Here is a 26143-nt window from a genome sequence, read left to right on the forward strand (position 1 = left end):
ATATATATATATATATATATATATATATATATATACACACATATATATACATATACATTTGTGAATCATGTGCGTAGAGATGATGATTAAATCCAGAGGAGCTGATGAAATCACCACATGAGACTGTAGAGAGCAAAGAGGGGCCAGGACAGGTGTGCCTTGGGGTACACCCACCATTAACCATGGAGGGGACCTTCCTGTTAGTGATTAGGATCAAATGAGATAAAATATATAAGGCACTTGGTGCCATACAAACGCTAACTATAATTCTCTTCCCTCCTCTGATATACTGAGTTGTACTTAGCCACCCAGGTCCAAGGCTGCTCCCATGCCTCCAAAGCAGTTAGGTGGCATAGAGTGGTGATAGTGGATAGAGTGCTGAACCTTGATTCAGGAAGCCCCAAGTTCAAATTCTGACTCATACACTTACTAGCTTTGTGACCCTGGGCAAATTACTTATTGTGTCTGTTTGCTCATCATTAAATGGGGATAATAATAGCACCTCCTCCTGGCACCATTGTTGAGGGTAATATGAGATATTTGGAAAGTGTTTTACAAAACTTAAAGTGCTGTATGAATACTGGCTAGCATCATTATTAAATGGCAGATTGCTTATCTTGATTGGAGGGGAATAGTGACAAGGACAATGCAAAAAGAATAGATGATGGAAAACAGCAGATACATAATAGAGATCTTCAGTTTCACGTCCAACCCTCTTTTTCTGTCCTATTATGTATGTGGAAATGCCCATTTTATTTGCTGTTTATTGAGTTCAGAATAAAAATAAAGTAAAGAAAAAGGAAATTAATGAGTAATCCATGGCTAGAAATTTCAGTTAACTTTGGATTTCCTTTAGTAGTTACTAATTATTTTTTAGCCAAATTTAACCCAATTTTTAAAAAAAGTTTACCTTTCTTGAGTATAAACTGCCTGTTGTTAGATGGAAGAATTATCCACCCGTGGTAGATAATTGAGAGGATCTTGATTCCTCCTCATGGCTGAGAGGGGGATGGAGCTTCCCCTTATCCTGCCCCCACCCCCACCCCCATCCCAACCCCCATTTGTTGGTTTTCAGTAGCAAAATTTGTGAGGAACAATGCCCATTCTATGAATACTCATTCATTACTTTTCCTCTGTAAGCTCTACGTATGAATCTTTGTTTTTCAGAGACTTGCCATTGCTAAGGAATTTGGAGACAAAGCAGCTGAAAGGAGAGCATACAGTAACCTAGGGAATGCCCACATCTTCCTGGGGCGATTTGATGTCTCGGCAGAGTACTACAAGTAAGTGATCTTCCTGGGGGCAGTCTGGCTGTCAGGAGGCTCGAGCTAAGATTGTCCCTAATATGGTATTTGATTCCCTGGGGACTCAAGTTTGAAGGCCAAATCATTTGAGGAGATAGTATTTGCTCTGGGCCTTGAGGGGATTTTCAAGGATTCCTTCAAGGCCTTAGAAACAATGTCTTGGTCCAAAAAAATGTGGTTGTCGTTCAATCATATCAGTGTCTCTGACTCTTTGTGGCCCTATTTGGGGTTTTCTTGGCAAAGATACTGCAATGGTTTGCCATTCCTCTCTCCAGCTCATTTTACAGATGACGAAACTGAAGCAACAGTGTTAAGTGACTTGCCCAGGGTCACTGGTAAGTGTGTAGTAAGAGTCTGCAGCTCAATTTGAATTCAGATCTTCCTGACTCCAGGCCCCCAGCTCCATCCACTGAGCCACCTAGCTGCCCAAGATATCTTAGGAAGAGACTTTGTTAGACCAATGTTTGGTTCAATCAATTCATCAACAAGTAATTATTAAGCACTTACTATTTGCCTGGCACAGTGCTAAGCAATGGAGATACAATGACAAAAGTGAAGCCCCTGCCCTCAAGGAGCTTACTATCAATATAGGAAGCTACAAAGGGAATGAGATGTCTCAGAGAGATGAAAATATGGGACAAAAGATCCAGGGGCCCAGGTCACTGCTTTTCATTCCCCTACCTCTCTCCCATACGTAGCCAAAATGCCCACTGGAAAGGGTCCCGATCCTTATTTAGGCAAGAGACAGGTATGGACCTTGGAGGCCATCAGCTCCAACTCCCTCATTTTAAAGATGAGTAAACTGAGGCTTAGAGAGGTTACCTAACTTGCCAGATTTGATGGCCTTTTCTCCGTCTTTATCCTCCGTGACCTCTATACAGCCTTTGACGCTTTGACTGCCCTGTCTTCCTGGACATTCTCCTGTTTGGGTTTTCGTGACACTGTGCTCTCCTGCTTCTCCTCCTCCCTGTCTAACCGTTCTTTCTTAGTCTCCTTTGCTTATTCATCATCCATGTCACTCATGAACAGTAGGTGCACACCAAGGCCTTGTCCTGGATCTTCTTCTCTTTGCTCTCTATAGTCTTTGACTTGGTGACGTTAGCTCCTCTGCTATCATCTCTAACTACCATCTCTATGCACGTGATTTCCAGATCTGTATTTCCAGCCCAGTCTCTCTGCTAAGCTCCAGTCTCATGTCACAAATTTCTTATCGGACATTTTGAACTAGATATTCCGTTTGTTGTTGTTGTTCAGTCATTCATCTGTGTCTGGCCTTCATGGCCCTGTGGTCCATTCTGTCCATGAGGTTTTCTTGGCCAAGATACTGGAGTGGTTTGCCATTTCCTTCTCCAGTGGATTAAGGCAAACAGAGGCTAAGTGACTTGCCCAGGGTCGTACAGCTAGTGAGTATCTAAGGCTGGATTTGAATTCAGATCTTCCTGACTCCAAGCCCGATGCACTACACCACCTAGCTGTCTCCTGAATGTTCTGTGGGCAACTTAAACTCCACATAGTTAATTATCTTTCTCCAAAAACCCACCCCTTTCTCATACTTCCTAGTTGCTCTTAAGGGCATCACCATCCTCCCAGTCAGCCATATTCACAACTTGAGTATCATCCTCAGCTCTTCACTCTTAGCCCACATATCCAATCAGTTGCCAAATCTTACAGTTTTTCCACAAAATCTATCATATGTCCCCTCATCTCTACTCACCCAACCACCACCCTAGTTCCGGTCCTCATCACCTCCCACCTAGACTATTGCAATTTCCTCCTTTTTGGTTTCCCTACCTCAGCCACTCCTCATTCCAATCCAACCTCCACATAGTCGCCAATGTGATTTTCCTGAGCATAGGTCTACTCATTATCACCGCCCTACTCAATAAACCCCAGTGGCTCCCTGCCATCTTCACGATCAAATGTAAACTCCTCTGTTTGGCATTTAAAGTGTTTTAGAACCTGGATCCTTCCTACCTTTCCAGTTGTCTTATTCCCTCTTTATTCCCTCTTGGATCTGGCCTCCTGAGTGTCACCCATATCTCCCCACTCTGTGGCTTTGCACTAGCAGACCCCAGTGCCTGGAATGCACTACCTCCTTACCTTGGACTCTTGGAATTCCCAGTTTCCTTCAAGCCCCAGTTGACAGGCCACCTACAGGAAACTTTTCCTGATCCCCACCCCTTCTAGTTGCTCGTGTCCTCCCTCCTAAAACTACCTTGTTTTCGTTTTGTTTCAATTAGATATATTCTTGTATATGCACATGTTGTCTCTACCATTAGAAGTCCTTCAGGACGGCAGTTTTTCACTTTTGTCTTTATATCTCTCATGCTTAGCACATTGCCTGGCACATAAGAAGCATTTAATAAATGCTTTGTCCGTGGATTTCATTAATTAGTTAATTAAATAAAAACTCAAGTGACTCCTCATCACCTCCAGGATCAAATATATAATCCTTTGTTTGGTGTTCAAAGCCCTGCATAACCTGTCCCTCTTCCCCACCTTTCTAGTCTTTTTGAATCTTAGACCCTCCAAAGGACCCTGTGATCCAATGGCCCTGGCCTCCTTACTGTTCCTCAAATAAGACACTCCATCTCTCCATTCTGGGTCTTTTCATGGGCTGTCCCCCATTCCTGAAATGCTGTCCCTCCTCATCCCTGCCTCTTAGCTTCTTTCAAATTCCAGCTAAAATCCTACCTTCTATGGAAATCCTTTCTCAATCCCACTTAATTCTAGCACCTTTTCTCTGTTGATTATTTGCAGTTTATCCTGTATATAGTTTGTTTAGGCATAAATTGTTTGTATGTTGTGAGCTCAGATCAAATACTGCCTTTTACCTCTCTTTGCATCCCCAGTTCTAAGCACAGTGGCACACAGTAGGTGCTTAATAAATGTTTATTGACTAAGAGAAGCAAACTCAAGGGTTCTTGATCCTTTGGGAAAGCTTCTGAAAAAGTCAGGAGTTCTTTTGATGCTTACTCCTCATCACTATCCTCCCATTCCCGCCCCCACCCCAAACCTTTTCTCCTGGGGAGCCCTTTTTCAGAGGCAGACTAGAAGATATCTTCGATAAACCAAACAAGTTGCTTGTCCCCTGGTGGCCATTCTAGGAAGTGTAGGAGATGACAATGTCCCAGGTGTTCACCCAAAGAAGATAAAACTATCCACTGAAATACTAGCAGGGACACCCAGATGCAGAGGTATAAAGAAGTGCCTCTTCCCAAGGGGCACAAGCTGCTTTAAGGGCCTACCTGAAAGGATGCTGGGCAGCAGTCATTACACTTCCCTTTGAAGGAAACTCCAGTGGTTCATATGGTTTTTTCTTAAACCTCTCCAACCCAGGCCATATCCACAGCCCTCACAACACCCCTAAACTTGGCCACACCCCTATCTTTACCATATCAGTGACCCTGAACATGTTCCCCCTCCTGAATACACTGGCTATCTTGACAGTGACCCTATTCTGAGCATGGCCCTACCCACCCACCCACCTTCCTGACCCTCCACAATTTTAGCTTTGGGATGACAATTAAGTGAGCAGGAGAGAATAGGGAGGAATCATTTGACCTTCTACCTACAAAACAGAACAAAGTCATGAAGCTTTTTTGTCATTCAACCTGGTCTCCATCCATTTCTCATGCAATCCTGCCATATCACCAACATGAGGTGCTCTGGATCTCAATTTTTTCATATGTATCATCAGTTCTAGAGCTGGGAGAGTCCTTAGAGGCCATCTATAAGGCTAACCCTTTCATTTTACAGAGGAGGAAACTGAGGCCCAAGGAGATTGGGTAACTTGCCCAAGGTCACACAGGTAGGAAGTATCAGAGGGATGAAAGGAGGTGATTCAAACTGATGGTCTCTGAGGTCCCTCTTAGTTCTAACATTGTGTGACTCTTTCCTGGCTGTCCCAGATCTCTTTCCTGGCAGCCTGGCCTGATGGGGAAGATCTTTTTGTCCTAAATGCAGAAAGACCCTCCAGCTGTCCCGACAACTGAAGGACCAGGCTGTGGAGGCCCAGGCCTGCTACAGCCTTGGCAATACCTACACACTTCTGCAGGACTACGAGCGTGCCGTCGAGTACCACCTGCGACACCTGCTCATCGCCCAGGAGCTGGGAGATAGGTAGATATACCTGCTTGTCTCCAGCTCAGGCTGCCCTCGTAGACAGTCAAGGGGCCTGCTCTGTCAGATGCTGGGGGTGGGGGTGCGGGGGTGGACTGCGGGAGAAGAGGCCTGGGATGAGGGCAATAGTTAATGACCATAAAAAAGAGAAGATGGCCAGGGAAGGGGTACGTATGTGTGTGTGTGTGTGTGTGTGTGTGTGTGTGTGTGAGAGAGAGAGAGAGAAAGAGAGGGAGAGAGGGGGGAGGAAGGGAAGGAGAGAGAGAGGGAGGGAGAGAGAGAGACACAAAGAGACAGAGAGAGAGAGGTGACTAGGTTAGGAAGTTGATCATCAGGCAGATTCTAAGTTTCTGGAGGACAGGGCTGATGAGTCCTATCAAACCTCCAGCAGTGCTCCCTAGGTGGTCACACCTACACTCTCTGAAGCCCAAGATTTTGTCCCTAACAGTTCTCAGCCCTGTGCCCCGCATCTCTAATGCTCTAGTCCTCTGCCAGAAGAGGCAGGACAGCAATTGCAGCAAAACTTTGAATTCTGTCCTGCCACTAGATGGAGCAACGACCTCAAATTTGTAAAGAAGGGACAAGAGATATTTGGGGGAGCTGGTGTTCCAATGTCAGAGGAACCCCTGGTATAAGGGGAGGAACCCCTGGTATAAGGGGAGGAACCCCTGGTATAAGGGGAGGAGTCCCTGAACTTTGCTATTCCCCAGTTGGGGGACACCTTAGGACTTGGAGCAGCAGGAAATGGAGACCCTGTAAGGCCAGATCCATTTGGCTTGGCCAGACTTTGGGTCAGAACCATTTAACTGGGCACTTAACTCACCTATGCAAGATGATTCCCCCAAACAATCTGGCTGACCAAACATTTTATACTGACCCTTCCCACATTCAGTGGCTCATACATTAATTCATTCACCGTATTCATATTTGAGCACGAGTTATGTGAAAGAACCTAAACAGACAAACAAAAGTCCCTTTTTTAAAGGAGAACACCCACCAGAATTGTGACTGGGGCTGACCTTGGAGAAGGCTGCCTTGTGGTGGGTCTCTTCCTGGGGAAGAGAGGAAAATAGCAGGGACCTTAAACCCAGGCTGACTTTGGAGAAAGTACCGGAGCTCTGCGCACTGTCTTCCTTCTGTCTGAAGAATGCTTCCTTCAATTCACTGCTTTGGTGATGTCAGAACCATTATGTGAGGAATTTAAAAATAGACCCTTCCATTCAGAAGTCCCTTTTAGCTTGTTGATCAGATGTTGTTTGCTGTGGGTTGAGGGAAGAAGGCTAAAGAGAAAGAGGGTGATGCAAGAGTTCCTGGATCATTAGCCTCCCTCCTGTCTCACTGTGGAATGAATGGGTCTTCTTGATGTTTCTTGTTTGGCAGAGTGGGTGAGGGCCGAGCCTGCTGGAGTCTGGGAAATGCTTATGTGTCCCTAGGAAGTCATGAACAAGCAGTGACCTTTGCCAAGAAGCATCTTGAGATCTCCCACGAGGTGAGATGAGTCCCTCCCACCCAAAGATGTTTAGTTTGCAAATCAGTCCTCCTGATGAGCTTCTGTGGTATCCTGGGTAGACTTTGAAAGTCCCTAATCAGTGATTTTCTTTAAGGACATTTTAAATCCTCTATCTTCAGGGAGAATAGGGTATGGGGATTAGATGATCTTAAAGGATCCTTTCAGCTTTAGGATCTAGGACCTAGATGAGTGCCTGAAGGATAAAGTTGAAATTCCTTTGGTCCAGTGCTCAGAGAGGATGAAAGAGCCCTGGACTTGAAGTTAGGAAAACTGGGTTAAATTCCAGCACTAACATATGTAACTGGATGACCCTGAGCAAACTCATATAGCAGAGAGTGCACTGGATTTGAAGTCAGAAAGACCGGGGTTCAAATTCCACTTTGGATATTGACTACTTGTGTGATGCTAGGCAAGACATTTAAACTTGCTGTACCTCAGTTTCCCTCTCTGTAAAATGTAGAGGTTGGGCTCAGGGGTCCCTGAAGTCCTTTTAGGTTCTAAATCTATGACTCTATGACCTCTGGGATCCCTAATCCTGTTATTTGAAAAATAGGGATAATAATATTTATATTACCTGCCCTTTTTTTAAGCTTACATTTATTATAAAGCACTTTAAGGTTTGCAAAGTGCTTTACATACATTTTCTCATTCAATTCTCACAAAAACCCTGTGAGGGAGATGCTATTGTTATCCCCATTTTAAATCTGAGCAAACTGAAACAAGGAGAAATCACCTTACTTTTTCAGAATTACACAGCTAGCAAGTATTTGAAGCAAGATTTGAACCCAGGTCTTCCTGATTCCAGCTCCAGACTCTTGTACCACACATATACCCTTTTAGCTCTCATGTTCTCCCCCTCACCTGAATTGCCTTTGTGACTATCTAATCTTACCCACTCTTCAAGGCCTGACTCAGCTACTGCCTCCTCTGGGAAGCCTCCTCTTACTACCAAAGTCTGACTAGGTTTTCCCTTTTTTCTAAATTCTCCCAGCACTTAAAGTCTGCATTACTCGTTTGGTACTTAACATAAACTTCCTTGTGTCTTTAGTTAGGTTTTTATTTGTATGTGTCTTATCTCCCCAACTGGACCAAGATCCATGAGGCCATGTCTCAAATGTTTCTATATTCCCCATGGTATCTAGCACTCTGATCTTTAACCCTTCTCTTCTTATTCTGCCCAACAACAATCCTGGGGAAGATAAAGAAAGAAAACTGTTAAAGGGATGGAGGTCAGGACATGAGTAAGGTGTGGCCTAGAACAGGGGTTCATTACTTTTTTGTGTGACATAAAGCCTTTGCTGTCTGGTGAAACCTATGGAGCCCTTCTCAGAAAAATGTTTTTTAACAAAATAAAATACATAGGATTACAGAGGAATTCAATTACATTGGAATTTAGGCATCAACATATTTTAAAAAACAAAAAACAAGTTTGTGAACCCCTGGTTAAGAACGCTTGGCCTAGAAGCCAAGGGAGTGCCCTTGGTGAGGAAGGCTAGGCCTGGTGGTGACTGAATGGAGCTCAGTCCTTTGACATTTGTCTACAGAGCGGAGTGATTTTCATTCCCAGACAGTTCAGAGCCCCAGGCATCTTGGATCTTGGTATGTTCTGCAGAGAGCAGGGCTCTTTGTAGAGGAAGAGGGAGGGAGGCAGGGGAAATGTGGGGAAAAAGGCACTCAACCATGAGAGAAATCACATTGTGCCTAGAGGCCCTGCTCAGTAACTGTGTGGACCTTTGTGTTTCTGTTGATTGGCAGGAATGGGGTGCCCCCCCCAACTCAGCAAGGGTAACGATGCCCTGGGCGGGGCTGGGCTGTCTTCTGTCTCCATCGTTGAGAAAGCACACTGACTCCTCAGCTCTAAGCTTGGAGAGCTGCCTGCTAGCTCCAAGCTTCCAGCTGGGGAGGCCAAGCCCGGGGGAAGCACAGCCTGGCCTTCTTAAAAGGGGCTGACAACAATACTGAGGCTGTCTGCCGCTTCCCAGGCTTGGAAAAAAGGGGGCAGGGAGGCCCTAGAAGGGCCTTAGAAAGGGGGGGAAGGATCTTAGAAGCTTGCAGGTGCTACATGGGGACATTTTGGGGTTAGGGCCCCCCAAACCAACAAGTGCCAGGAGGGAAGAAGAGGGCTGTAACGAGAGAAGTTGCAATCAGTTCATCAGCACGTATCTGTTGACCCCATCCTCACAAAATCACAGCTCCTTGATGTGCTGACGTAGTTATCAGTTCTTCTATTGTAGGGCTAGCACTGTGCTTGGTACAGGGAAAAGGGAGGAAGGACAGGAAAACACATGGCCTCTGCTCTCAAGGGCACTTATGATCTAGCTAGGAAGATAAGATTCACATGAAACAAAAACAAAAAAGCCAAGGTTATATGTAAACAAAGACTTCACGTGCTACTGGGGCTCAGCAGGGGCTGAGGAGTGGTGAAGAGGGAATTTGAACTGGGTGGGAAGCCTTCAAGGGTGAACCTGACAGTGTCTCTGTCAGTCCCCCTTTCTTCTCAGCCTAGACTGTCTTACCACTGTGTGTCTTCGGACTTTTTTTCTATCTTCTCTGTGCCCCAACTAAATAAATGATTTCTTGGTGGGTTAGGAAGCAGGAAGAGGAAGGAAGTTAGGAAGCTAAGGAATTTTACCTCAGGCTACTAAGGTCTGGGAAGAAAGAAGAGCCCAAATATTGAGCAAAATGATGACACCCTCCTTTTCTCATCTCCTGTCGGGGCATACGAATAGCATCCTATCTTCTAGAAAAAGTCAAGGACGGCACCGTGGCATCAGAGAGTTTCCCATTCATTTCTAAGACAAACTGGAATTTCAATGTCACACTATTAGGGAACAAAATTCATCATTACATAAATACTCTACTCTCCGAAGGATTTTGTTAAATGGTAGTTTTCTCTATAAGGATGGCCCTGAAAAGATTCTAAAAATACTAGTTAATGACGTTAAGATATAGCATAAAGTAGAAGACTGATAAATGCTTGTTGAATTTGATGGAATTAAAAGAGATCTGAACTGGGAGTCATCACTTGTACTTTAAGTGAAGAAATTTGGGTTCGAGTTCTGGCTTTGGTACCAGTGCTTTTGCTTTAACATCCCCTCTCTAGACTTCAGTCTTCCTATCTATAAAATAAGGGGACTGGACTAGATGATGTCTAAGGTCCCTTCCAGTTCTATCCTTTTATGTTGATGATTCTCCTCCGCATGGTAGTGAGGACCAAATAAGATAATGGATGTCACTCAGTAAACAAGCATTTATTAAGTACCTACTAGGCACTAAGGGTTAGAAACACATGGGGGGCTCTTTTGGAAACTCTAAAGCAGATGTATCAAACACAAACCAGATTAAAATGTAATTGGGAAATATTTAACAAAATAAATAAAAATGAAACAACATAATGTTAATATGTGATTTTCTAAGTCAATGTGCAACCCACAAGAATGCAGCCCCCTTTGTTATTTGAGTTTGACACTGCCTAGAGGGTGCCGGACAATCGTTAGGCATGATAATTATCACTATTATTTTAATATCATTAACTAGTATTTTTAGAGTCTTTTCAGGGCCCTTCTTATAGAGAAAACTACCATTTAACAAAGTCCTTTGGAGAGTAGAGTATTTATGTAATGATGAATTTTGTTCCCTAATGGTGTGACATTGAAATTCCAGTTTGTCTTAGAAATGAATGGGAAATTCTCTGATGCCACTGTGCTGTCCTTCACTTTTTCTAGAAGACAGGATGTTATTCATATGTCCCGACAAGAGATTAGAAAAGGAAGGTATCATCATTTTATGCTCCTATTTTATATTGGAGATACAAAGACAAAAATGCCCTGCTCTCAAGAGGCTTACATTCTACTGGGGCACCAAATGTACACAAATTAATACCAAAAAAAAAAAAAAAAGTCAAAGCACACCATGGTAACTTATTTTGATTCAATCCTAACTTTCCATAATTTTCACATCCTGTCACATTTGTTTAACAATCTCTTCCCTTGATCCTGTAGCCTACCCCCTCAAATATTCACTCAATCCTCCCATCTCCTTTTGTCTGCTTCCCTTTTTTCTGTGCCACCCCCACCTCCTAGAAACAGCCTTGCAATTGTACATCACGTCACCTTTCTAAACCCCATCTATTCTAAAAATTTTCCAGTGCCTACCCCTGATCCCCCAGCCCACTATATTGTGACTGCTTTGTTCAGCATAACTATTAACAGGTGCCAGGTACCATGCATCAGGCTAGGGAGCAGGCATCAGAGATAACTGCCCCTAAGCTTGGGCTGGATGGTACAGAAGGGACAGGGAAAGAAGTCCTCCCAAGAACCCTCAAAGACCCAACCAACAGATCTAGCAATAACAAGTCATGGAAATTTTAGGGACAGCAAGAAGGCTACCTCCCACAACACAGTTAGATGACGCCTGAAATTGCAAATATTAGAGCTTCATTCCTTTGGTTTAAGACAAAGAGGAAATGCTGTCCTTTATTAAAACGCAAGCCCTCACCCTGAGAAAGTTCATCCATACTAAACTTCCTCAGGCATAGGCTAATAGGATGTTTTCTCCAAATATATTTGTATTTATTTCCTTATGTATTTCTCAATTACATGTAAAAAATTTTTTTTAACATTTTTGGAGGTAGTTGGGTTAAGTGACTTACCAAGGGTCATACAACTAGTAAGTGTCTGAGGTCAAATTTGAACTCAGGTCCTCTTCACTCTAGGGCTGGTGCTCAATCCTCTGTGCCACCTAACTGCCCCTTTAACATTTGTTTTTTAAAATTTTGAGTTCCAAATTCTCTCACTTCCTCCCTCCCTTCTTCTCCTCTCTCCTTGAGATGACGAGCAATTTGATATAGATTATACATGTGAAGTCATGTGAAACTTATTTCCATATTAGCAATGTTGCAAAAGAAAACACAGACAAAAAAAAAAACAAGAAAAATAAAGAAACTAAAAAAGGTATGCTTCAATCTGCATTCAGACCCCAATCAGTTCTTTCTCTGGAGGTGGACAACATTTTTCATCATTGGTCCTTTGGAATTGTCTTCAATCATTTTCTTGATCAGAGTAGCTAAGTCTTTCACAGTTGATCATCCTTACAATATTGTTGTTACTATGTACAACGTTCTCCTGGTTCTGCTCACTTCACTTTGCATTAGTTCACGTAAGTCTTCCTAGGTTTTTCTGAAAGCATCTTGCTCATTGTTTCTTATAGCACAGTAGTACTTTCCATCACAATCATATACCACAGCTTGTTTAGCCATTCCCCAATTGATAGGCATCCTCTCAATTTCCAGTTCTTTGCCACCAGGAGAAGAGCTACTATAAATATTTTTGTATATATAGGACCTTTTCCTTTTTGTTTTTTTAATCTCTTTGGAATACAGACCTAGTAGTGGCACTGCTAGGTCAAAGGGTATGCACAATTTTATAGCTCTTTGGGCATAGTTCCAAATTGTTCTCTGGAATGGTTGGGTCAATGCACAACTCCACCAACAGTGCATAAGTGTCCCAGCTTTCCACATCATCTCCAACATTTGCCTTTTTCGTTTTCTGTCATTAGTCAATCTGCTAGGTGTGAGGAAGATCATAGGATGTTAAGAACTAGAAGGAACCTTGGACATTATCTAATATACCACCTCCCTGATTTTATACATGAGGAAACTGAGGCCAGAGAAGGAAAGTGACTGTTAAAATCTAAACAGTTAGTTAGCATCAAAGCAAGGATCAGAACCCATATCTTTTTATCTCTTAATCCAAGGTTCACTATGGAGACACGGCCAGTGTGAAATCCATTTGATGAACCAGAGGGCTAGGAACAGGATGGTATCACAAACAGACTCGAGGACCTCCTCTAAAATTGCAGTGTAGTCCTTTTTGTAAATCAAGAGTTCTTAACTTTTTTGTGTGTTTTGAACTTCTTTTGCTAGCCACTGAAGCCAATGGATTCCTTCTCAGCATAATGTTTTAATTTTTTAAATTTTTTTTTATGGCAGTTGGGGTTAAGTGACTTGCCCAGGGTCACACAGCTAGTGCCAAATGTTTGGTCTGAGGCCGGCTTTGAACTCAGGTCCTCTTTACTTCAGGGCCAGTGCTCTATCCACTGCACCACCTAGCTGCCCCCTCAGTATAATGTTTTTAAATTGGTCAGCTTCATGATGCAACCATTAGAACACTGGACCTAGAGTCAGGAAGACCTGAATTCAAATCTGGCCTCTGATGTTTACTAGCTGTGTAGCCCTGGGCAAGGCATTTAACCCCTGTCTGCCTCAGTTAAAGCACTTACCTCCACAGGTCATTGAAACACTTTGCCAGCCTTAAAGCACTATATATATGCTAGCAATTACTATTAAATGCATAGGATTACAAAGGAAACTAATTATATTGAAGCACAGTTCTCAAATGGAAAACAAAAAGCAAGCTCACAGACCCCCTGTGAAGAAGCCCTGCTGTAAAGGGAGTACTGGTACCTGTTTCTGCCATCCTAACATGCACACCTTTCTCTCCACCCTGGTGTTTGCCTTGCAGATTGGAGACAGGAATGGAGAACTCACCGCTCGCATGAACATCGCCCAGCTTCAGCTGGCCCTTGGGGAGGATGCCAGTAGCAAGGCAGGGGACAGGCCTCACTACCCTGGCTATGAAGCTCAAGGTAGGTTCTTTCTGGGACCCTGCAGTCTCCATGTTGTCCAGAGAATGTGGGGTAGAGGAATGTTATGGACGCTTTTTATGCGGATGGGACAAGTGGGCATAGTCACTCGTTTGTACCTTTTTCATGAAACCAACCTGGCCAAACCCAACGTTAAACTAAAATAGGATGTTACCTTGTTGCAGCAAAACATAGGAAGGAAAACAGGAGCTGGACTCAGAGAAATAAGACGCCAGGATGGTTGGTGTCTTGTTTCAGTGAAGGAAATGAGGCAGATGAGGATTTGTACTTCATTTCAGCAGGAAGAACCAGGTACCACAGTGGCTTGCAATGAAGGGCAAGAGAGCTAGGTCATATACAGGACTTTGGTCTTTGTGTTCCCAAGATTTGGGGTCTCTGAGGGAGGGAAGGAAAAAACCATCTCCCCCCTCACTCCCTAGGAGCCCCCTGTGGGCCTGGCTGCTGATAGCTGCTGAATAGTGCCTTCCCCCTAAGAGTGAGCCCTGGGACCAGAGAAATTGCAGAGGACAGGGACCAGAAGAGCAATACTCCAAAAAAGGCTGTATGTGTGACCCCAGGCCAGATTTTGCTCCCCTGGATTGAGGGAAGCTCTGCTGGGGCTCTTGCTCTGTTCTGTGTATCACACCAAGTCATCTAGAATGCTGTGGCCAAGTCCATACCTGAAGTGTTATATGTGCAGCTCTAGCTGTCACATTTTAGAAAAGACAGTTAGAAGAACCCTGGTTCTGGAATCAGAGGATCTGGGTTCATGTCCTGCTTCTGACACTTGCTACCTGAGTGACCTCAGGCAAGTCAGTTAATCTCTCTGGGCCTCAGTTTCCTCATCTGTAAAACGAAAGAGTTATACTCGATGTCCTCTGAGGTCTTTTCCAGCCCTCGATCCTATAAAGCAACTGGCGACTGGAAAAACGTAGAGAGCAATGAGTGTGGTATAGAGGATAGAGCACTAGATTTAGGAAGACCTGGTAGCTGTGTGACCTTGGGCAAGTCACTTTATCTCTGTGGGCCTCAGTTTCCTCATTTGTAAAATAAGGGCGTTAGACTAAATGACATTGGAGGTCCCTCTCAGCTCTAGATCTATGATAACTGTAGTGAGGGGACTCAAAACTCCGTTGTATAAGAGTAGGCAAAGGAGATGGGGGTGGTTAACCTGGAGAAGAAAAGACTGTAGAGGGGCGAGGTGCAGCTTTAGACAACTATCTGAGTGGTTGTCACGTTGAAACGAGAGCAAACTTGCTCTGTGAGTTTCTGAAAATCAGAACCAGGACCAATGGGATAAGGCAGCATATTTCTACCTAATCTAAGAAAGAACTTTCTAACAATTAGAACTGTCTGAAAATAGAGTAGGCTGCCTTGGTAATGAGTAAGCCTGTTCAGCAGAGATGAAGGGCCATCTGTCAGGGATGCTCTAGAGGGGTTTCCTGTGCTGGGTGGGAGTTTTAACTAGATCATAATAATAATTCCTCACGTTTATAGAGAACTCCTCTGTTTTTAAAGTGCTTTTTACACGTGACCTCGGAGACTCTTTGAATTCTTAGCCTAGGAAGGACTCCTTTCAGGCCTGCTTTGGAGTCAGCTTCCTTTCACCTTCCATACCCCCCACCCCCATCAGTGCACAGCACCTGCTTGTACCCTGTGTTCTTGTCCATTGAATTTTACAAACATTTCATCTGTGATCTTCCCCCAAGAGCCTCCCAAAATCTCTTTGTTTCATATCCCCCACCATTAATCTGTAGGCATTTAATGCCTGGCGTTGAGCTAGGTACTGGAGAAATAAAGGCAAAAGTGAAACCATACCTGACCTCAAGGAGCTTACAGTCCAACCAGATGTGACAACATGTACATTGGCAGGAATAAACAGAAGATAGCAAGTTTGGAACACTGCAACATATCTCCTCCTCTACAAAATTCCCTTGTCACCCTCCCACCACTCTTAGGAAACCAGGCTTAGGGAGAGACTGGGCAGGTTGTTCCAGGAAGTTTTAGATTGCAAAGCATCTCACTTCCCCAGCCATTCCAAAGATGTCATGTCCAAAATGTCCATAGGGGAGCCCGTGGTGGAGGCAGGTGACCTTGTAAAAGTCCCTGCCGAGGTCACTGGAAACAAGAGTTCAGTTTTCCTTTCCCACCTTCATGGGGACAAGCGTGGAAGACAAGGCCAAGTTGTAGGGATGGATGTGCCTTCCCACTTGGAAATAAGAGTATGCAGTGGAGAAGGAAGTAAAGGATGCCTGGGAATGTGTATGCCCTGTTAATTAGGCAGTGTTTGGCATCCAAGCCCCAGCTGCCTATAACAACCTCATTCATTGGAACTGCCGCTGATCCATTTCCCCAGGTCAATTCTGTTCCCCGCACAAGTACAGAATGTTCTCCTGGAAAAAAAAAAGTAGAGGGAATAGAAGGGGGAGGTATGTGGAGAAATACAGAGAGGAGGAGTGAAAATGGGGTGGTAGAATCTGTGCGTGCTTCCTAGAGGAAAGGAAGGGCTGGGCCAAGTCAGAGAGCTCAGTCTTCCCTGTCATTCTCAGGAGGGTCACTTAAGGTGTTTGTTCAGATTTCTTTCCCTATAGTTTGGGATAAAGTGATGAGGTGTCTTCCAGGGCTTTCTCCCTGAAGACAGGGGTTCACACAAGGCCAAAGGAGCCGGACCTGGAATGGATCTGTAAACCCAGAACGATCCAAACAGTAAATCAGCGCTGCTGTGCACTGGTTGAGATGTCACACCTTGAGATTCTGCAGGGCCTTGTTGCTGCTCTCATTATTGCTACTTTGATTATGGGGGAAGGGGGCACAAGGGAAGAGACCAAGCATTTAATAAGTGCCTCCTACAGGCCAGGCCCGGTGCTAACTGCTTCCCAAATATTATCCCATTTTATCTTCACAATAACCCCTGGAGGTTGGTGCTATTAATGACCCCCACTTTATTTTATTTTATTTTATCTTTTAAGCTTTTATTTAATATTTCATTTTCCCCAGTTACATGTAAAAACAATTTTTTAGCATTCATTTTTAAAACTTTGAGTTCCACATTCTCTCCCTCCCCACCCCCATCAAGAAGGCAAGCAATTCCATTTAGGTTATACATGTGTAGTCATGTAAAACATATCCATAATAGTGATGTTGTGAAAGAAAACATAGATAAGGAAAAAACTCAAGAAAAATAAAAAAAGTAAAAAAAAACAAAGTATGCTTCAGTCTGTATTCAGACACCATCGGTTCTTTCTCTGGGGATGGATAGCATTTTTCATCATAAGTCCTTCAGAGGTGTCTTGGATCATTGTTTTACTGAGAATAGCTAAGTCATTCACCAGTGATCATCTTACAATATCCCTGTTACTTATACACAGTACATTTCACTTTGCAATTAATTCCCATTTTATAGTTGAGGAAACTGAAGCAGACAGAGGTTAAATGACTGACTGAGGATTACTCAGCTAGTACTATGTAAGTCCAGATTTGAACTCAGGTGTTCTTCACTCCAGGCCTAGTGCTCTATCCACCACGTCACCCAGTGTCTGTGGCACAATTTGGATGATTTCCACCCTAACTCAACACTACCACTAGAACCAGGCTAAGAGAATTTCTCTCCCCAGTTGACTATGAGTGCTAGTCTCCACCTGGAGGCCATCAGAATCCCTGCCCTGAGAAGGGCCCAGGAAGGAGAAACCGCGATTCCATGGAGGAGCTGTTCAGGCAGAGACAGTAGGAGAATAGAAATAGCAAAGATTCCTTTAGACTCTTCTCTGGTTGGAGGGAAACCCCAAAACTTAGAAGATAGCGTTCAATGGACAGATGCTATTCAGATGGGGATAAATGGCAGTTAGAATGGGTATCAGTAGAGGCACTATCTTGGGGCTAATAAAAACAGTAGTACTAATAACTGACATGATGCTTTGATGTTTACCTGGAAGTTTACATGTATCTCATTTGATCTGAGTTAACCTGGTCCCTGAGACATACTTTCCTGTGCCTTCCAGGGTAGGAGAAGGAGCACTTCTTGGTTCTTTTGGTATCTTAGTTCAGCTGTTAGGACTGGCACCAAAAAGGGGGTGGCCAGTGTCCCCCTGGCCAGCACCACTGCCCAGAGATGTCACGTTCCTCTATAGGTCTTGGCATAGGCATGGAGGAGCTTGCCAGCAGCAAGTAAGTGGGGGGATGGAGCCTATGCTTCTGGAAAACAATAGGTCTGTCACCAGGGGGCTCTCACAGACTCTCCATGTCACAGCAGGGTTTTCTTCTCAGACCAAAAGGAAAAGGGGGCGGCAGAATTTTAAAAAAAAACAAAAAACACTAGTATGTAGTAGGGGATAAAGCAACTGTCCCCTTTTCCTCAATACTTTACTCTGGTTCTGTATGACTCTCTGAGGGTGGCGGCTGGAGAGCTACAGTGGACTGGGGAGGGAGGGATGGAGGGTGGCCTTTCTATGGAAACAGCCTCCAGAATTCCTTCTTGGAGTCTGTGTCTTTGCCTGGGAGGACCAACTTTATTTTCAGCAGTTGAGATCCAGAGTGGATAGAAATTTCATCACATATTTGGAAAGAGGCTCATGTCTCCCTGGGAAGCATCAGTCCCTCCAAAAGAGGTAATGGTGGTTGGAAGAGTGCAAATAGAAAGTCTTGTCACCCAGACCACAGGGAGACAGTTCTAGAAAGTCTGGCCCAGAGAATGAGTCCTGAGGCTGGGTCGAAGGCCTAAGCTCTCCCTTGGACACAGATCCTCCAGGATGTCGAGAAAGAGCACCTATGTAGTCAGAAATCCTCAACACTACCATGGAAGATCAAGGTAGTGGTGTTCTGCCTACCAAGGTTATGTGGGTACTAGGTATGCTGTTTCCCCTTAACTTTTTGTGGGTAGCCAGATCTGAGGAAAGATAATAGGATCATGGACCAGTGGGGGGAAAAACATTGGAGCCCACAGAGCTGTGGTCTCTCCATCTCTAACCAGAAATCTTGGGCATCCTGTCCCTCCCAAAAGTTAGAGGTCAGAAGAGACCAGGGCTCATGAGTTCCTGGAAAAACCAACAGACAGGAGGCTGGAAGTGTATGAGGTAGGTCAAGACACAGTGATGGCAAGGGATCCCTTGCTCTACTGGGTTCTGGGTCAAAATTCAATGCTTACATTCAATCACTCCTTCACCTTCATTTACAGCATAAGGCCAAAACAAGATCTGAGACTAAGATCTATCTGAAGGCCAAAGTTGAGTCAGAGATAAGTCTGGGGGTTAATGGGGATGGGAGGAGATTAAACCAACCTCCTCCCTTATACTCTTGGAACCTTAGGTGAAGATAAGGACTGGACCAGTGATTTCATCAGTGTTAGGAGCTCACAGATAAGGCAGTTCCTTCCATCTATGCAAGTCAGCACCTTATCTGCCACTTATAGTCTTAATTACCTGGAACAGAAAACCTGAGTGATTTGCCCAGAGTCACACAGCCGGTATGTATCAAGGACAGTACTCGAATCCAGGCCTTTCTGGTTCCTGGGCTCCTGCTCCATCCACTACACCACGTTGCCATCAGAACAAAGGGCCTAAATCTGAGATACTAGTTCAGAACTGGAGGGACCCAAGTTGGGGAATCCCAGTACTGGAGGATCCTGGTTTGAATAGGGAGTTACCACCTGGAAATGTGGGTAGAGCCAGAGAGGAGGTGGGGAAGCTCAAGACAATGAGAAAGGGCTTAAGCCAAAAGGAACTCTTGAAAAAGGAATGCATGGGGCACCGGGCATTCAGCAGGGAGAGAGAAGAGGAGGAAGGAGCAGAGCTGGGAAGGGGCAGGCCTAAGGAGTGAACAAATGCCTCAGTGAGAACATGGGGGGGAATAGGGCAGGGGGGATGAGAAATTGAAAGCAGTCGGGCCTGTTCTGGCCGTCTTCTCTAATTTGGGTGAAAGGATTGGATGTCTTCCTGAGAGTCAGCTGGATACATCCCCAGGGGCACTTGTGGAGCTAGAGCTGTGCCTAGAGCCCCAGCCTGCAATATCTACTAAATGGATAGTGTCCACTTTATGGGGTGTCCCCTGGGACAGATGCCTTGCTGCCTGCCCTAAGGGATGTGCAGCCCTGGTCCCCCTCTTTGCCTGGTCCCCTCTCCTGCTGGCAGTGATTCAGAGCCAGCATGGGGGTGGTTGAGTGGGACGAGGGGAACAGCAATCTGATTTTCCCTTCAGCAGCCTCACATGGCGCCTTTGACTAGACAGAGAATCCTTTCACCATTAACGAATATAAGAATTCCTTCCCTGGGAGAGGGCAGAACCACAGACTATCCCAGGGTGTGGGGGGGGGGGGGGGGGGGGGGGGGGGGCGGAAGAGGGGGGGGGGGGGGGGGGGGGGGGGGGGGGTGGGGGGGGGGGATAGCAATAGAGGGAAAGTTCCAGGCCTCAAACCCTGCCTTACTCTGTCTACACTGGCAAACTTCTGGAAAGGTTAATCTGCTCTAGAATTATAGGGTCACCCAAGAGCTAGATTATTCCATCGTCATATGGGAAGGGGAACTTTTCTCCATTTTTATCTAAGGAATAGCCCATCTGGGGTGTAATTGAGGATGGCATAATTGTGCTACCTCTACCATATAGGGGTATGCCCTACTCCCTTGCCCATTGAAATCCCTTATTAGGGTGGAAAGGAAAAGAGAGTGGGGAGGATTTGTCAGTTGACAATGCAAAGGAGGAAGGACTTATTAAGTAACAGAAGTCCCTTTCATTGAAACAACCTTGCCTCCCTTCCTGAGGAGCTGACTCCATGCCCTGGGACATCTTAAAAGGGCTGGGTGGTCTATCAACAGTGGGGCTTAAGGTTCTTCCCCCTTCCACCACTCAAGGCCAGCTGGGCCATAGGACAGGAAGAGCTGGGACTTTTAGTTCTTTGCCCCTTCTTTCTCTGCTTCATCCCCTTTGAAAAAGGAAAGGCCCACCAGAAATGGTCCTCATGGTCACTTTTCCTGCTGCATCCTTTCCATCTGTCATCTCCAGCCCTGATTCTCCCTCTAGCTGCAATTACCAAAGGGCACTGATGGAGGAGAAGAAATCTCAGATGACATTCACTTCTGGCTCAGGTGGAGGGTAGAGAATACCCTCTAGTGTAGTTCTTAACCTCAACTTGTTTATTTTTATACTGGGATAATTGTATTTCAGTACAATTGGTTTCTTTTGAAAACTCGTGTATTTTATTTTGTACACTTATAAATATTACTCTAAGAAGGGCCCCAAAGGCTTCACCAGACTGCTACAGGGGATGCACAAAAAAATGGAAGAAACCCCTCCTTCTTCCCAGAACATGAGTTTTCAAAAGAAACCAAGTGCCTCTTCAGAAAGAACTGTCTAGCTAGGTCCAAGCCTTCTTCAGGTAGAGGAGACTGAGAGAAATCTGAAACCTAGACATCCAAGAACCTGCAGAAAGCCCAGACTTGCAAGTTGGCAAGGGTGAAGCGAATCAGAAGAAAGAAAGGAGAGGTTAAGAGGGAACCCAGTTGGCCCAACACCCCTTTCCTGAAGCCCCATAAAGACTTCCCTGATGATATAAAAGGTGCCATTTCAGCACCCAGCAGGGGCCTCTTTGCAGAAGAAAAATGACACTTGTTATTGGCACCATTCAGAGAAACCCTGAAAGAGGGCCCAGGGCTGTGGACTGGGCAAAAAGCTTCTCCACAGAAAACAAACAATGAAATGGAACCATCTTCATGCATATTTACCATCCCCGACCCATCAACTGGATGTGTCTTCATCGAAGCAACTCTTGCTGCAGTGGAAGTGAGCTGCCCTGAGCCACCACATTTTTGTCTAGTCTTACTTGGAAGTAGTTGTACCTGTGAAATAGCTGGTGGGGGAAGGAGCTTAGTCAGCAGCTGAGGTTAGGATGTGGCCTGCAGCTGGCGAGCGAATTTATATGAGCAGGACTGGCAGAAAGTAGGGCCAGTTTCCTCTGAATGAGCTGCTACCAGGCCTGGCATCTCATTCCATCTCTCAAGGCTAACCTGCTATGCTCCAAAGTCTCCGAACTAGACTTTCTGCCTAGTTTGGTGTCCCATTCTGAGTAGGGGCCTGGGGGAGGGGAAGCAATGTCTGGCACTCCAGATTCCCTCAGACAGGAAAGATCCAGCCAACTCTGGACGAGTTCAATCCGTAAGCCCACCAGAGATGCCCTCTTGGGGGAGGTCCAAGGTTCTGTCTTTGAAGAGCAGTATTGAGCAGCAGTTTGAGAGAAGGCATGACCTCTCACAGAGTTAGGACACCAGTCCCCTCCAGCTGCCTCAAGTGACCTGCTATGGCTCAGTCACCCAGAAATTTACTCAAATCTAGCTGAAGCTAGTTTGAATGCCACCCTATCCCACCTCTACGGACCAAGTTCTCAAGTATTATCACTACTGTGTGACATAAACCTTAAAAATTACCCAAAGCTCCAAGTGGGGCCCCAAGTTCTAATACCTGTGTTCATTCACTTTTCCTTCTCTTCTATGAATTTATACTTAATCTAAACATCCTTGCCCCATCCCCCCCTTTTCTCTCTCTCTCTCTCTTTCTCTCCCCCTCTTCCCCCCTCTCCCCCTCCCCCTTTCCCCTTGCTAAAAAGGCAAACAGCTCAGAACAATTCAAAGTCATAAATTGGGAACTATTAAGAAGGCCGTTGGCCAGCAACCATGCTGGTGACCAGTTTGCTGTCTCAGGTAAAAGGGCTGCAAACTCCCAAACACCTTAGGCTATTTGTTAAGGGGAGGGACAGGAAGCAGAAAGGGCCTCGCAAATATACCCTGAATGCAGGCAGTCAGAGGGAAGCTCAGCCAGTCCCTTGCAGAAAAGTTTGAACTTTCTAGATTCAAAACACCTCAGCAAACTCCCCAAGACAGAGAACACATTTAGACTTGCCCTAGAGGTTTTCCGACTGTCGGCCACTGCCTGGCCACCATGCCAATGAGCTCGGAGGGCGGGAGCAGGACCTAGAGACATACAGAGTTTTTAGTCAGTCAGTTTCAGTCCCTCGATCTCCACATCCACCCCAGCCCCCACGGGAGCCAGAGAGGGCCCATCTTCATGGTGGAGGACCAAGTGGTTTGGGAGTCCCTGTCCAGAGCCAACAGTCTCAAAGAAGAGGTGGGGAAATTGAGTCTGATTCCCGGGGTCTTGGGCGATGATTGGGAAAAAGGCCCTCCACCAAGACAGGGAGGGAGATGGAGAAAGATTTTCACTGGATGTGGTAAGTAAAGGCCACTATTGGGAAACCCACAATTGGCCATTCCGTGGGACCTCCCGCACAGTAGGAAGATAGGAAAGATAGGAGATAGCAAACGGATAGAAGAAGTAGGAGACACACTCCCAGTTGTTGGTATTACTGGGGGTAGGGGGAGTAAAATTGTTCAGATAAATTTACTTCCATCACCATTACCTGTTTGGTAATTTCTGTTTGGCTTTGAAAAGTATCATAAGATTTCTTTTTAATTTTTTGTATCAGACTTACCTTTTTTACTCTGGATTAGACTAAGGTTGATAGGAGTTTATGTCCTTTCAGATGATCTAGGGAGATGACCCAGAAATGTATCAAGGGCTGGAAGAAACCATCCCAATAGATGGGACTAAATGTTCTCAGGAGTGGGTCCAAGTGAATAATCCATCCACAGATAATTGAGAGGCTACCTGGTCCCAGAGAGGACTTTCCATAATGGGAAAGGAACCCTAGTGTAGGCAGGGGGAACGAGAAAACCCAGTGGCCAAGATAGAACCCACCCCAAGATAATAACACAATCGAGGTGTGTAGTCTGAATTGTCTAGGTAATTTCTGGTGATTACCCATATGAAATTACCAGTAGGAAGGCACTGTGAGGCTTTCAGGAAGAACAAAGATTAATTGCCTTAAGCTAATGCTATTGCAGACCCAAGAAAAGCAGGGAGATGTGTAATTAACCACTCCTTAATAATTAGAAAGCCCGGAGAATTTAATTGGCCTCTTTCCCTCACATTTTAGGTCAGGCAGGACTAAAAAAAAAATTGCTAGCTCCCTAAGCAAATGAAGGCTGCTATTCTCTGTCTCCAAAACAACTCCAAGTTGGAAAGAAAAAAATGGGGGGGGGGGACAAATACTTAAATTCCCCAAATGTGACCATTTGGAAAAGAGGAGGAGGGTTCTTTTTCTCTGCTTTTGAAACATCATCTCAGTTTCTGAATAGCTCCCTCCCCCCGCAAGCCACCTCTTTTAATAAAGATTTAGAAGGGAGAAAAAGCTTTTTTGTCCAAAACCAACCAACAAATAACTGACAAAATCTTCAGTATTCTACACCCAGTGACCTCCACCTTTGCAAGGAAGAAAGGGAGGTGCATAGAAAGTGGGTTTTAAAAATGAACCCAGGTCACTTAACTGAGCTCTTGGGACATTTATGTATGACTGGAGTGTGCAGTACTTGGGGCTCTCTGTCCTTTTACTAGCCCCCAGTCTCCTCTAAGGCACTTTATTGCTGTGCAGCCAATTTTCACCACACCCCACAGCCCGTCCTCCCCACCCCAGTGTACCTCAGCTCGCAAACCCTGTACCTAGGACACTGTGGTTATTTTAACGAAAAAGTTGGCTGCCCACTAGTTGGGTCAGGGCCATACTGCTCAGAACTCAGCAAGATACCCTTTTAAAAAAACAATTCATTTCCATCTCAGACAATTTCATTATCTGGTATTTGAGAGACGGCAATCTGGGATGTGACCCAAGTGATTGGGAGCCAGGGAAATGGCAATGTTTGGCTGCCAGGCCAGCATTTATACAAGCTACCTCCCATAGAGGTGATAGGCTTCCTCTTCAGTCTGCCCTGATCTCTCAAAGATGAGTTCCTGAGGGCAGGGACCAGGCCTTTTTCATCTTACATTACTCCCCTTAGCCCTCCCTTAGCTGGGTCATACATCTAGTTGTTTTTTAGTTGTTTCCCATTGTGTCCAACTCTTCATGACTCCATTTGGGGTTTTCTTGGTAAAGATACTGGAGGGGTTTGTCATTTCCTTCTCCAGCTCATTTTACAGATGAGGAAACTGAGGCAAAGAGTTACATGACGTGACTTGCCCAGAGTCACACAGCTAGTAAGTGTCTAAGGCTGGATTTGAACTCAGGTCTTCCTGACTCCAGGCCTGACATTCTATCCACTGTGACACCTAGCCACGTAGTAGGGGCTAGTTATCAAACTATCTCATCAGTAAGACCTATGTCCCTGAGAGTGCTCACCAGCTTGGTGTCATGGAAAGAGTATTGGAATGGAAGTAAAGATTCTACCTTCTGTTCCTGGATTCTTTTCCTAGCTCTACTATAAATAAGCATTGTTAACTCGGCGAGTCATTTCACTTCTGGGGTCTGTCTGGAGACTATGGCTAGATTTGATCAGTGGTTCTCAAACTGTGGTCTCTGGATCCCTTTATGCTCTTAAAAATTATTGAGAATCGCCCAAAAAGCTTTTGTTGATGTCAGTAATACCTATTGATATTTACCACATTAAAGCATTAGAATATCTTAGTAAGTATTATGGAAAAAAATTTCAAAGCTGACATTTTAGAGTACTTTAAGCACTATGTAAATGAAGTACAAAGCACTTTACAAATGTTATCTCATCTGATCCTCACAACCCAATGAGGGAGATGCTATTACTGTCATTCCCATATTACATAGATCAGGAAGCTGAGGCGTAGAAAATGTGACTTGCCCAGAGTCACACAGCTTGGGAAGTGTTTGCTTCTGGTTCCAGCACTCAGTCCACTGTGCCACCTAGATGCCTCTAAAACGAAAACCATGGAAATGGTTTTGGCCTCATAGGTGCCAGAAGGGGTCTCAGGCATTCCTAAGTGTCCCCGGATCACACTTTGAGGACTGCTTTATTAAATGATCCTAAGAGCCCAGCTCTAATATTCAGTGATGTTGTGATTCTCTGCAGTCTAGTAATCTAGTTGTAAGGAATTGGGAAATGATCTACATGGCTGGGCCTACCCCTAAATGGGGATAGTGACCACCCACATGATATGATTTGATGGCTCATCAGCAAATCATAACCCCAGAAATTGTTACCATTTAGGGGACTCCTCAAGGGCCTTCTTAAGGATATGTGGTCATTTTAACTAGGTTTGGGAGTTGTTTTACTTGGGAGAGTAAAACATATCAGCTGGTTTGAGTTCATTAACCCGAGCTCAAATCCAACAACCTCTTTCCTCTCTGAAGCTCTGCTTGACCATCTTACCTACAAGGGACCTCTCCTGTAACATTTGTTGTCTATGGCATTCATTGCGACTGATTGTATATGGTCTTATTTTATTAGCTTGTTGTTTTGAGTTTGTTTGTTTTTCTAATGTGAATTCTAGAATTGTAGAATCACCTGCACTCAAATATTTAGAGATTATCTAGTTGATAGGTTCTTAATCTGGGGCCAATGAACTTGCTTTTTAAAAAATACTTTGATAACCCTGTTTCAATGTAATTGGTTTCCTTTGTCCTATGTATTTCATTTGATGCATTTCCATCGACTTCACCAGACTGCCATAAGGGTCGGTCTCTCTCTCTCTCTCTCTCTCTCTCTCTCTCTCTCTCTCTCTCTCT

At 44.8% G+C, this 26143-nt stretch overlaps 1 protein-coding gene across 2 annotated transcripts in view; it reads left to right on the plus strand.

The window, feature by feature from the left end:
- GPSM1 (G protein signaling modulator 1) overlaps nt 1-26143 on the plus strand; it is a 142610-nt gene that overhangs the window by 64564 nt on the left and 51903 nt on the right. For both annotated transcript variants that reach the window (XM_027869690.1, XM_027869689.1), the window contains exons 6-9: nt 1168-1283; nt 5271-5426; nt 6807-6915; nt 13458-13581. In XM_027869690.1, coding sequence (XP_027725491.1) covers nt 1168-1283; nt 5271-5426; nt 6807-6915; nt 13458-13581 — 505 coding nt within the window. The remainder of the gene's footprint in view (nt 1-1167; nt 1284-5270; nt 5427-6806; nt 6916-13457; nt 13582-26143) is intronic.

This window comes from Vombatus ursinus, unplaced genomic scaffold, assembly GCF_900497805.2.
Source record: "Vombatus ursinus unplaced genomic scaffold, bare-nosed wombat genome assembly UNPS02014793.1, whole genome shotgun sequence".
NCBI lineage: Eukaryota > Metazoa > Chordata > Mammalia > Diprotodontia > Vombatidae > Vombatus > Vombatus ursinus.